Consider the following 12,811-nt stretch of genomic DNA (forward strand, 5'->3'; position numbering starts at 1 on the left):
TACCCAACATGCAGCTGCTGCTTCAGGTTCTTCCATAGTTACAAAAATGTAATACCCATCCCTTTAGTCCAGTGGGACAAAGCCAAGAGCCCTGCTTAGCAAGACTACTTTTTGTCTAAGCTATTTTCAGGTTTGGAGTAGAGCTTTAAAGTTGATTCACTCATTACTACCTTGGCAACCCATCTGAACAAGACTAAGCCAAACCTTATTTCTTTTCCTATGCAGAGGGAGAGCATATGTGGGGGTGGGATTAAAGCTGCACGATCCTGATCTGTGCAGAGGCCTTTAACAACTTTCACGTTGCAGCAACTGTTGTGAAGACTGGAGAAGACTTGTGACTGAGGACTGACTTAACAAGCTGTATTTTCATGTTGATGTATAGATACTCCCAGCTTTGACAATGTATAAAGTAAGAGAGGACACAAGAAAAGTTGGATTCTCATTTATTAGGTAGACAGTACAAACAGATTCACTTAGATTTCTGGCTCTGTGCTTGTGCCTTCAAGACTTTCACAACGATCTTCTGTTCCTCAATAAGGAAAGCTCGTTTGATTCTAGGGAGGAGGGGGGGGGAAAGCCTTCATTAATAGGAAAGCAGACACTATGCCTTTGCTATAAAAATGTAAAAAAAAAAAAAAAAGACCTCACATCTAGCTTAATCTTTTTCTATATCAACTGTTCAATTTAGTGGGAAACTTATGTCATACTGAAATACAGGTTTACAGTCAGAAGTTAGTTGTAAGATTTTTTTTTCAGCAGAATGAGAAGAAAAGTATTAGTAATTTTAGTTAGCTTCTCTTCCATGATTCAAATATTTTCCTCTGTTAAGAAAAATACTAGGCCACTATCATATTTAAAACTTTATGGCATTACTATGTGGAGGTGTCTCAAAACATTAAATTCTTAAAGTCCCACCAAGCAGATTGTTTGATGTTCAAGCTAACACCCAAGCACGAAAGTACAATAAAAATGCCAAGTTAAAAATTAAATACAGAAGTAGATACATGAGAGTGTAGTACCAAGTCTCTGCATGCTGAATTAGTTAAGGAGTGTGCAAATGTTACTAATTATATCAATCTGACTCAAATCCATGTATATTCGTCCTATTTCTATTTGTACAGATAGCATGTGTGTGCACACATGCATGCACGCAGAGTCTTGTACCAAAAACTCTGTCAGTGACTCCTTCCATTTCCAAGAACAGGACCCCTGCCCCCGCCCCAATCAATAGGGCTGTGTGAAACGGCACAGTTCTGTTTCGGCAGAACAGCATTTCATTTTGATACTGCTGTTCTGTTTCATTTCACTGAAACAGTTTTGGTTTTGCCCCACAGGCTATAATGGGAAAGCTCAAAACAGCCTATAGCTTTGTCATTTCTGGCCTGATTTGGATGATGCTTGCAGGAATGGCAGCCCTTCTGAGGACATGAAGCCTGCCAAGTTTCAAGGAGATTGGTGCAGGGGTTTCAGGGAAACTGCACCTCAAATTCCTGACAGCAAATAACTCATGTCACATGTATGTGTTAAGCCACAGCAGGGTCAAAACTGCAGAGGTGGTACCCTTGCTGAGACAATGAAGCCTGCCAGGTTTCAAGGAGATAGGTGCAGGGATTTGAGAGAAACTGCACTTCAAGCTGCAGACGAGCAAAACTCATGACATGGGTGACACTGTGTGCGTTAAGGTGCAGCAGGGTGAAAGCTGTAGGCTTGCTAGGCCCTGCTGATGCCACAAAGCCTACCAGCTTTCAAGGAGATGGGTGCAGGGGGTTCTGGGGCCCTGCACCTTTGGCTGCTGACAAGCAAAACTTGTGAGATGGATAGGTGACACTGTGTGTGTGTTAAGGTGTGCCCTCAATCAACTGACACAAAGGCAGAAAGCAGGGCAGTTCAAACAATGCTGCCTTTTATGCAGTTTTTCCATCCCTCCTCCAGAGCAGTGGGATTGAAGGTACCTCAGGAAAGGATGAGTCACTGGCCAGCTACACAGTCAATAACGAGAGTGGTCCTTCCCCCACTTCTTACTTTAGTTTATGTTTCCCCGCAAGCAAGCCCAGCTTGATCTTTAAAACGTTCGAAATGTTTTAAACTTGCCTCGTTTAATTTCGAGGCTGTTTTGAAACTCTCTGCTTCATTTCAATTTTGCTGTTTCAATCTCAAAATGAGTCGAAACAGCGTTGAAAACAAACCATCAGCAAAATTTCACACAACCCTAACAATCAAGATCTCTTCTCCTTCAGACCAGCGACCATCTCCAATATCTGCCTGCCTCAGAGTATTGTTTAGCTTCTTGATAACAACGTATCAATTTTATATTGTTCCTTCCCTACCTAACCAAGAGCAAAAGAAACAATTCATTACTAGCTTTCCCTTCCTGGGTAAATTAAAAACAGTGACACAAGTCTTAATTGCAGAAAACCTACTCTCAGGTTTGGACAATTGTAACCAGACTTCACTTTCCCATATTAAAATTTCCAAAGTTTCACATTTAAACTAAAGTGCACTTCCAATTACAAGCAAGACTCTTATTCTTTCAGGCACTGAACACACAGGAAAACAGAATTATTACATAATTTAGCTGTAACAGCAAATATTTCCTGTGTGTAGAGTAAGGGCAGGAGTGGTGAGGAGAAGCATGACCTATAAATGGTCTACCCAGTGCCATTTTAAAGGGATGGGAAGTTTCAGCACTGATATTTTCCTTAAAATAAAATTACTGTCCTATAACATTAAACTGTATTTGTAATAAAGCTACAATAAAAGAACTTAAAATATTTAAGACTAAAAAAAATTTTTTTTCAACTATTTGGTTGGTCTAATAAAACATCTTGCATCTACCCAAAGAACCTTGTCTGCCTATGTCCTTAGATCAACAACAGGCTGATCGAAAATAAATTTGCAATATTTAGGGGGCTACATAATGTAATTAAAGTTTACCTGTCACGGACACATTTAGCACACATGGAACCACCATAAGCCCTGCTAACATGTTTCTTTGTTTTGGACAGTCTCATAAGGACTTTAGGACGTACAGCACGAACCTATACGAGAAAAAGATTGAAATATTATACAGAGCAATTTATAATCCTGTGCTTATTTTACTTATTAGCTATGATAAAACTCACATGGAATGTTTGTGTGCATCACAAATATTTAATTTTAAAAAATGTTACTGCACCCAAATTTTCAAGATATGCTTTTACAAGCTACAATTCAATTGTTTATAGCAGTGGTTTTCAACTTTGTTTCAGGGGTCTTGAAATGAAGTAATGTGAATGGAGGTTAGAACCACTTTGAATTGTAAGTGTGGGTATTGGCAGGCAATGGTCTTTGAGCAGATGTGATATCTTTTTTTTTTTTTTTTTTACCAACTGAGTAACTGGAAAAACATGCACCCAAAAGCTTGCTAAGAAGTCACTCTTCATCAGGCATACGGAGTCTCTGCTGTTCTGAGACCCCAAGAAACAGAGTCTTTGAGTCTCAGAAAAGCAAAGATGCTTTTCTGAGACTCAGCCTGAAGAAGGATGACTGCACCTGAAAGCTTGCTAAGAATTTTTTTTCAACTACTCAGTCAGTCTAATAAAATAGGTTCTCTCAACCAGCGGGATGCCAAGTTCCTCTAGGTGGGACTCAGGTTGTAGCAGTGAAACCGGCAGCAGGACTTCTGGTTTCACTTTTGTGCGCTTCGATCAGCCACTGGGGAACAACTCCCCCCCCCCGGCCTCCAGGCCCACCTCCCCTGCACAGAGGCCCCACAATCAGCGCTGCTGCACCCAGTGAGTGCAGCGCTTTTAAGCTCCGGGACTGGGCTGGGGCCGGGCAGAGCAGCCATGGGGCTTCTCCTGTGACTCCTCATCGCCCAGGGAGAGGCAGGCAAAGCCCAAGGAGCCATAGGAGAACCTGTAGCCGCCTGGCTGTGCCTGCCTTTCCCTGGCTTACTCGAACCACCAAATCAGCACTGAATCTTCCAAAGCCAATTCAGCCAAATTGATTCAGAATGGCGATCCGAATTGAATCACTGGTCTTCTGAATTGGCTGAGTCAAATGTGTCCCTATTCACACAGGCCTATACAACTACATGGGCCTTTATAGGACAACTTGTGAACAATTAGATCAGTTCATTGCTTGTCTTTAAAAACAAACAAATAGAAAAACATTACAGGTATTGCATGAAAAGACAGAAGCCATTCCTAATTTTTAGGGGTGCACCAATAAAGATTTTCCTGACCAATACCAATAGCGGATTATTCACCAAGCACATTGGCCGATACCGATCCAATAACAGATTTACAGGAGCACAGCTGGTTAGTGTACCCCTGTGGGCAAGGAGGGGAGGAAGAGGCAGGGGGGGTGGATAGATCGAAGCCCCCACGGTGAGACAGGGCATAGGGCTTGGGCTGGAGGTGCTGCCCAGCCAGAGCGGTGAACAGGACCCCAGGACAGGGAACATGACTGCGCCACGGGAGGCTCATCCAGGGGATCAGCATGCCTGCACTTAAAGATGGCAGCTGAAGCACTTGAACTAAAACTCATCACGTGACCTTAGTTCAAGCCCTGCTGTCACCATTTTTTAAGCATGGCGGCACACTTCAGGAGTAGAGCAGGGCAGAGGTAGGTTGCCCACTGCAGGCTCAGGGCTCTCCGCTCTGGTGACTTTACCCTAGGAGCCGCACACTGGCTGCCTGTCCCCAGCCTGTCTGGCAGCAGGAGGCATAACTTGCTGCCCCTCACTGCTGCTGAGTGGGCAGAGGGGACATAGCCAGCACACAGCTCCTGAGGCAAAGGCAGCAGGGTGGAAAGCCCCAAGCCCACATTAGCCCTGCACACAAATCTGAGGGGGCAAATGCCTCCTATGCTGGGGGTGGATGCAGCAGTGGGGAGCCACCCCCTCCACCAGCTTCCCTGGACCAGCTGCCCATGGCTCCATCCTGCTCCTCACCCTGGGTCCTATGCACTGCCCTGGCTCGGTAGCGTCTCTAGCCCCACTCCCTCCCTTTCTGTGGGGCCCTCAATCTGCATCCACCACAGGCCCCTTCTCCTCTACACACTTACCTGCATGGTGTGCTGCCTGGCTGCATTCCTGGACATGTGCATACGTGTGGTTGTACGCATGCACGCAGAGTTCAGGGGCCCCAGCCAGATGGCACATTATACTTATCAGTAACATTTTTGGCTTGTGTAGCCAATAAAGCCAACAGCCAATAATGTTAGTTTTCCTTTTATCAACGTACTTTTACTGATTTCACTTCCATTTAGAACACAAGGGAAACAAATCCAACAAATTTATACTAGTTTCAATAACCTGAAGCGATACAACAAACAATTGAAGAAATTTATTTTTTTTTACATACTTGGGTAGTGTCCCTTTTCATATAATCTTGCACATCTAATTATTGAAAAACAAAATCCTTTTTCCAAATAAGCTTCCTTGCAAGGGGACTGTGACATGTCACTCAAACACTGATCAGCAATGCTGACATTATTCAGAAGTGATGGAATCAGAGAGGATGTCAGCCACTTAACAAGTTTTAGAGATCAGTGTCCTTTAAAAACCAAAAGTTAAACCAACTTTCACAATTCAACATGCCACAAAGCATAGCGAGTAATTTTGTAAGTAACCCTAGAGAAGATTAAATTCACTTTCAACTTGTGTATTTTTAATATTGTTAATAAAACTGTTATAACTCTTATTAAGAATCTGCATGATTATCATCTATAATATCCCTTGGTTATGTAAGTCGACACAGGCATTTGCTAATTGCTCATCTCATTGACTAAGGAGATTCAGACAAGACACAAATGACAGGGATCCTATGAATATCGGAGGCAGAAAAATAGCATCACAGTCCATCAAATCATTTTGCTTTTAGAAAACTCATGTCATCAATCAACCCACCCAGATATAAGAGGTGCTGTCTCAATTTAAAGACTGCATGTGAACAAGGCATTTAAGCAAAAAGAAAAAAAAAGTATACACATCAGCAAGCAAAAAAGAGTGGGGAGTTCAAATCAGTCTCAGGCTGGTCATGTCAACAGGATTATTTGTTTTTCGTACCCAAAAAAGTTTGTATAAATTAGTACAATACTTACGCCACGAAGCCTTCCTGGGCACACACCACATGCAGACTTGGGTGCTTTGCCAACTTTCTTGGTGTAAAGGTAAACAATCCTGTTACCTGGTGTTCGGGACCTGGGCGGAAAATAAGAATACATATAATGTATGCAAGGACCAAAACTCAAATAAACTGTCCAGAAAGACTCTTGATCTTACTTACAGCCTGGTCTTATTGGAGGCTGTGTTGTAGGATAACCTACGGCGGTAGGTCAGGCGCTGAACCATTTTTTATATCTAAATGAGCGAAGGGAAAAAACATTGTTAGACTTAAAGGACCTTTTATTTATAAAGCATTTAAAAAAAACCCGACAGCATTTTAACAGCAAATGCAGCACAGATATGAACCACCAACCACTCTACATCAACATGAACAGCTGAAGAATGAACATGCTTCTTGTTCAAGAACTACAAAGAAAACACCTGAATGAAATCTGTCAGTAGTCTCCGCTAAATCACTCTTAAACACTTTCCTTGCCTGTCGCTGTAACAGTGCCCAAAACTGTTATTAACCTAAGCTACAGGTTTCCTCCACACAAACAGGATTTGGAAATCCTATTATATCCCCCCTGCCCAGACAACGGCAACACACCGATACAGAGAAATAGGCTGCATTTTGAGGGTGCGCAACCAAACACATGGAGCTGTCACAGCCCCACCAACACACTGTCCCAGCTGGGAGACAAAAAATTAAGCTACATGCGAGGTCTCATTTTTCTGCACTTTTATAGGGAAGGCACTGACCTAGCACCTCAGGCAAGCCCACTACAAAGCATCTCCCTGCCAGGCCAGGGCTTTTCCCGGAGGCGGACTGCTGTTTCACGCTCCCCCGGGGCCAGGGCTCTGCTTCCCTCCTGCCCCCCCACCCTAGTACCGCCTCCCGCACCAAGCAGCTAGGCCCGAGCAAACCCCAGCAGCCCCAGGCAACGCGGTCCCGGGCCCACCTCGTCGCCCGGCAGGAGCGGAGCCAAGGCGCTGCAGCGCCACCCCAGCAGAAGCCTGCCCAGGAGCCCCCCACCCGCTGTGACGCCCGATCCAGGCCGCAACACCACTCCCGGCTCCGTACTAAACGGCCCGCCTCACACCCCGGAGCCCCGTGCGTGCTCCGCACTCAATCCCCCGTGTCGCCTGCCCGCGTCAGCCCGCGGATGGATGCGGATCTCCGCAGACCCCGCCACGGACGGAGCGCACACAGCAACCCTACCTGGCGGCGCCGGAACCGGAAGAGGAAAGAGAAGGGCACAGGTCAACTCAGAAATAGTGACCGGCATAACCCGGAAGTAGTCTCTGTGTCCGAGGGAGACGTAGGCGCCGCCATGCTGTACGAACACCAGGGGCGGGAGCTGATAGGTCACGCAGCAGCAGATGGGCGGGGTTACTGCTGAGTTACTGCTGTTGCGTTCCCGGAACGTAGCCCGCGGGTTCTCTGACGTCTACCCCTAACCTTTCCGTTCAGGGGTGCTTAAAGAGACAGGATAGGTAGGAGGGGCTGCGCAGCCTGCCCCAGAGCCTTTGCCCTAGATCCAGAAGTACCTCTGCCTTGGGCAGGGCCAGGGGGAGCTTAACTCTCGTGTTATACCCAGGATGCAGGGGTAGCATTGCCAACTCTCATGATTGTTGGCGTTGTTAAAGTCTACGCTTCAGGAACGCGAAACACTTAGCTCCATCTTTTATATCTATTTAAAATATTAAAGTAGATATAAAAGACAGAGCTATAGTTTTCACATTCCTGAAGCATAGATTTTAAGAACAATGCCAAAAACCATGAGTTAGCAATATTGCAGGGGGCAGGCCTGGCCTTGCCTCCTTTGGGCAGGGACAAGGCTTGTGCCCTGGCACCACACAGAGCAGGGCTCATATTAGAACTGAACAGCACCAGGAGGTCTCACAGCCAAGGCCGGCCACCCTAGCCTGCAAAATCTCCAGCCGCAGGGGGCCCCACAGCTAAGAGGCCCCTGTGTCTGGCCGTTCAACACCCCCTCCCTCCCTGCCACTGATGCCACTGGAGCAGGGGGACCCAAACTAATTCTTGCAGGGGGCCCCAAAAAATTGTGGGCCAGCCCTGCTTGCAGCATTGCAGGCACTACTCACCCCCCCCCGGGGGGATGGGGACGGGAAGAGCCAGTCACTTGGGACTGATGACTGCTAAAGGCCCCAGGACAAAAGCATCCTGGCTTCTCTAACCCACACAAGTAGAACTGACCCGCTGGTAACAGCGGGGGAATCTCTTACCCCCAAACTCTGGCATAAGATGCATGCTTTGGAGAGGCAAATCCACTGCAGCCAGCCCTTCAGTCTGACAGTGACGTGCCACGCAATCCAGTCTTATGGATACGGTACATCCCAGGCTGGTGGCTGTTTTTGCAGGCCAAAGACAGTGATTCAAACTCCATGCAACACAGTGTGGCTCTCTGCACCTGCACAGATTCCAATTAAAGCCCAGGCTCATGGTTCTCTTATGGACCCATTCTTTGGTTCAGAAATGCCAATTGTCTTAACTGGCCTGTGATTCAGAGACAACAACGTGCCTACGACATCCAGCATAGCCTCCTGGTTTTGGCCCAGCCATTTAGCACAGCCAGAGAGAGGAAGATGTCCATTTGCACACAGTCCAATCCTATTGATCAGAGATGCCTTAAAGGCTGAATCATGGGGTCACCCCAACAATATTAGGATGATAAGTCTTAAAATGACACTTGGCACAAAGAGCGACATTGTTAAAGCACCTTGCACACATGCCAAACATTCTTACACCATCTCAAGGCTACTGTACAAAAATGTGGAATGACAATAATAATACACACCATCCAAATTAAAGGAACTGGAAAGCCTAAACTTTTCTTTGTGGCTGCTGCTTGTCTCTTTGAGGGAAAACAAATGGTATCTGATTGTTATGTTATTTTACAGCAGGAAAAAAGCTGACTTATCACAGGCCTTACCTGATTTCTGGCAGCAGTGTGCCTCTGTGTATCCAGAGCTGTCGTCTAGCAGCTGTCTCTTGCCTTCTCCTCTAATCTATTTGATCTAATTTATTTGTCATCAAATAGGGTTAGGGCTGCTGACCTACTGCACTGATAGTATTCATTATGCCCATAATCCTGAGATTTGGAAGCCTCTCTGCTTGAGTCTGAGGCCAAAGGCTTGGTGATTCCTACATATAGAGGTATGGAATTCATGTGAGATGTTTCCTCAGAAGCCTGAAAATACTGGTCTCTTAGCACCCAGGCATCAAAAGGTGAGGCATTATGGACACAGAGAGAAAGAAATGAAAACCCAATACACAAACAGATGAACTATGCTTTTTAATGGGACAAGCCGGACAAAGAACCTCAAAGAACATCTAGTCTTTCTTGCAGAGATTGTGTGTGTGAAATCCTGGTTCCACTGAAGTCAATGTGGGCTTTTCAATTGGCCTCTGCAAAGGCAGAATTTAGTATGACAGGACCATAAGGTTGGCATAGACCTCACAGATCATCTGGTCCAATTCCCTCCACTAACCTCCTCATGATTCCTATACCATATTAGATAGAAGCCTAATTACTCAGCCTCTTCTACAAAACCTCCAGTGAAAGAGAGTCCATAGTATCCACAGTGTTACTCCATATTTTCTTAACAACATTCCTGAAATCCTGAAGATGCTTTCTGATCAGGGCCAGATGACATAGCTGTCTAAGAAGTGGCACAGCTACCACCTTCAGTATGCAGGATGCTTGGTTTAAAAAGAATGACCTTTTTGAGCAAGACTGTATTCCTTTCTGGTGTAACAAGGACACGAAGGTCCCAGGAGTTTACACTGACCCACCAAACTTGGGAGTGAGAAATCTTAAGTTTCTTGAACCTGCCACACCAGATTCTCATATATGTGTTCCCCATTTCTCTGCCCATAATTCCTGACTTACTCATTTCTTCAACAAGAACCTCTTTTGCCATCCAAAATTCAGTGATATGAGCTCTGTTCCAATGGTAACGAGCTCCAATATTTCTCAAAAGAGAGTCTCAGCAGTGTATAGGCATGCCAGGGCCTCATTTTGGGCCCATTCTTCAATCCAAGTCCTGGGAGTGTCTATGAAAATGGATGGCTCAGTCTGAGCAAAATACGGCTGAGCAGCACATGAGGTTCGGTCCATTTCCCCCAACAAAGGATAAAACTTGAGAAAGGCCAAATCTTAGCCCACTGGTCAACCTGCTGGCCTCTCAGGCTCTGTGCCCAATTTTCTTTTTATTTTGAGCCAGCCAAGTCTATACAGCATAAGGAGTCTGAGAGAAACAATACTCCCTACACACACACCTTATCTTCTCAGTAGGCATTGCACCTAGGAAGTGAAAGGTGTGAGATCAAAGCTGCCTATAGTCTCCTTGTCCTGGGCAGAGGGCACTTCCAGGAAGCAGCCAAATTTTCTTTTTGTTATTTTAGGTTGGCAGAGCCTCCCACTTGGCTTATACCATGTAGGGAGTGCAAAAGCATTGACTGCTCAAAGTTTCATGGCCCGTGCTGTGCCAGGCACCTGATTCTGCCCCATGCTTCCAATCCAAGCAGTGAGAGTGTCTATGAGGAAAGGTGACTGGGTCTGGACAAAATGTGTCCGGAGCAGCAAGCAGTGCCCAATTCCCAACCATTTCCCTGCAAGACTGGCTGCCCAACAAGAGGCAGAGCCTGAAGTAGACCAAATACTGTGTGTCAGACCTGGGATATGAAGGCTTCACAACCTTCTCTCACTGTGCAGGGAGCACTTCTCAACAGCCACCATTTTTTGTTGGGGGGGCAGGGGAAAGCTGACTGAAACCTTCTTCCACACCACATAAGGAATCCAGGAGAAATGACCACCTACCCTACCTGATTGGTAGCTCCAGGGCTGGACATTGGACCTGGCAGGAGAAGTTTGTCAACAGTCCCTGTTAAGTTCCACTTACCTTACCATGTTAGATCATAAACACAAAAGTGAAGCATCTGATGCAGCAGGGCCTGGATGACTTCCTAACGAGCTACATCCTTATCTGAACTTTTACTACCTCTAGCCTTCTCTGCACAGGGCAGTACAGACACTTAGACAGGCAAGACATGGCAAGAGTTGGGCACAGAGATACTTCTTCTGATGGTCTGCCAACAGCCAAGGAGAGTGCACTTAGTAGTGCCAAAACTTATATATTTTATTTTAAAAAGTGGTTTCTATCCAGATTTTTCAATTATATTTAGACAACTGAAAGGGTCATTTATATTAAAAAAAGACTGCTAGCTCTAAGGAGTCCCATCCTATTATGTTTCTTCAATTGGACCTTTGTCTCAGATCAGATGCCGCCCATGAAGGCCCTGACAGGTTGAGAAGCATGTTGACAAGCTTGGTTGGCCTTTTCACTTTGAAATCAGGGGTTGGCTGGCAATAAGGCAGCTCATGTTTTTCATTCTGTTGGCTCCCTAATGGATCCCATTCCCATCCTGCTGTGTGGCACTGAAGCATCAAAGAACAAGATCTTCTAAAACATGTGTTTCAATTCCTCCTGCTTCCTTGCCTTGATTGCTGTTGGTGGTCGCACTCTGCCTGTCCTGCTGTGCTGTACAAAGTCCACTCTTTTCTTCACACAGCTCAGGAGAACACATTGTGGGTGATATTGTCATCAACACAGCTTATTTATGTTTTATTTCTCAGGCCAAGTTTTGCCTTAGGATGAACAGAGTATTCACAAGAGTTTCATGGGAGAGCCTTGTATACACTGGAAGCAGAATTTGGCCTAATGAGGATAAGCCAGGAAGCGTCCTCTGCTGCTTTTGCCTAAACAATATTATAGAAATATAAAACATGTTGTATATATTTACTAAGGACCTAGGCACGTAGCTCAGGATTCTGATGCCATCATTAGCCACTTGAGCTTTGCTCTTGGAAGTAGCATGTATTTAGAAACCTTTGATGTGTGTGTTTATAGCTTTATTTATAGATTTGTAACTCACAGTTTGTTGTGCAGCATACTCCCTGTCTTATATCTATAATAATTATTTTGGTTAATTATTGACTCTTTTTAAAATGCAAATTATGGGCACCAGTATTTTTCTGCTTCATGAAAGAAGAGAAAATATGTATGAACTAGATGTGAGAGTAACATTTTAAAATGCAGCTTATTTTAGGAAACAAGTGAATTTCAGGACAATTAGAGCATTTAATTTGAACTTTCTGGGTCCAGAACCCTAAGGAGAATAAAGAAGCCAATTAAATAAAATTAAATAATCATGCTCTAGTTATAAAAATATAACAAAATGCAATTGTTAAAAAACAACACTATTACCTTACTGATAACGTAGGTTGGAGAAATTGTATGAATGCAAAAGATTGCCCTCTTGTCAGCAATAGTACTATTACCTAAACTTAGTGAAACTGGGTGATGACCTTAACTGGTATAAGTAGAATCAGAGACATGATATTGTAGTAATTTTCATCAACTGAGGGGCTGGCTTATTGTTTTACAACACATGCAATTTATTTTGTACAAGTAACAGGGCCATCAGACCAAGGCTAAGTGCAGATATTTGGGGAGGGTAGGTGAAAGTTAGAGCGTGTTAAAAATGGTGACCCAATCTAAGGTAAGTTAGGATATGAGAGAACATCAATTGGAGTGGGAGGGTGGCAGACAGGATCCACAGAAAGGATTGAGGGTGGAGGGGCAGGCAGCATCTGTGTGGGGATTATGGGGCAGGCAGGATCTGCAGGAACC

General features: G+C 44.9%; 1 protein-coding gene and 1 long non-coding RNA gene across 2 annotated transcripts in view; one reads left to right on the plus strand and one right to left on the minus strand.

The window, feature by feature from the left end:
* Positions 1 to 426: 426 nt before the first annotated feature.
* RPL34 (ribosomal protein L34) lies at positions 427 to 6,390 on the minus strand. Its single transcript, XM_019534125.1, has 4 exons — positions 6,273 to 6,390; positions 6,088 to 6,187; positions 2,935 to 3,038; positions 427 to 554 (listed from the first exon to the last, which is right to left on the minus strand). The coding sequence occupies exons 1-4, from the start codon at positions 6,335 to 6,337 to the stop codon at positions 470 to 472; spliced, it is 354 nt and encodes a 117-aa protein (XP_019389670.1). The 5' UTR covers positions 6,338 to 6,390; the 3' UTR covers positions 427 to 469.
* LOC109309399 overlaps positions 567 to 12,811 on the plus strand; it is a 19,805-nt gene continuing 7,560 nt past the window's right edge. The window contains exons 1-2 of the long non-coding RNA XR_002100899.1: positions 567 to 1,255; positions 9,468 to 9,470. This is a non-coding gene — a long non-coding RNA (uncharacterized LOC109309399). The remainder of the gene's footprint in view (positions 1,256 to 9,467; positions 9,471 to 12,811) is intronic.

This window comes from Crocodylus porosus, unplaced genomic scaffold, assembly GCF_001723895.1.
Source record: "Crocodylus porosus isolate Cpor-Errol unplaced genomic scaffold, CroPor_comp1, whole genome shotgun sequence".
Lineage (NCBI taxonomy): Eukaryota > Metazoa > Chordata > Crocodylia > Crocodylidae > Crocodylus > Crocodylus porosus.

Excerpts from the sequence above, each read along its gene's own strand:
- RPL34 (XM_019534125.1), bottom strand. The coding sequence starts at position 6,337 with ATGGTTCAGCGCCTGACCTACCGCCGTAGGTTATCCTACAACACAGCC. Across the intron at positions 6,188-6,272 it reads GCCTCCAATAAGACCAGGCT|GTCCCGAACACCAGGTAACA; the intron begins GTAAGTAAGATC and ends TTTTCCGCCCAG. Across the intron at positions 3,039-6,087 it reads GCCCAGGAAGGCTTCGTGGC|GTTCGTGCTGTACGTCCTAA; the intron begins GTAAGTATTGTA and ends TTTCTCGTATAG.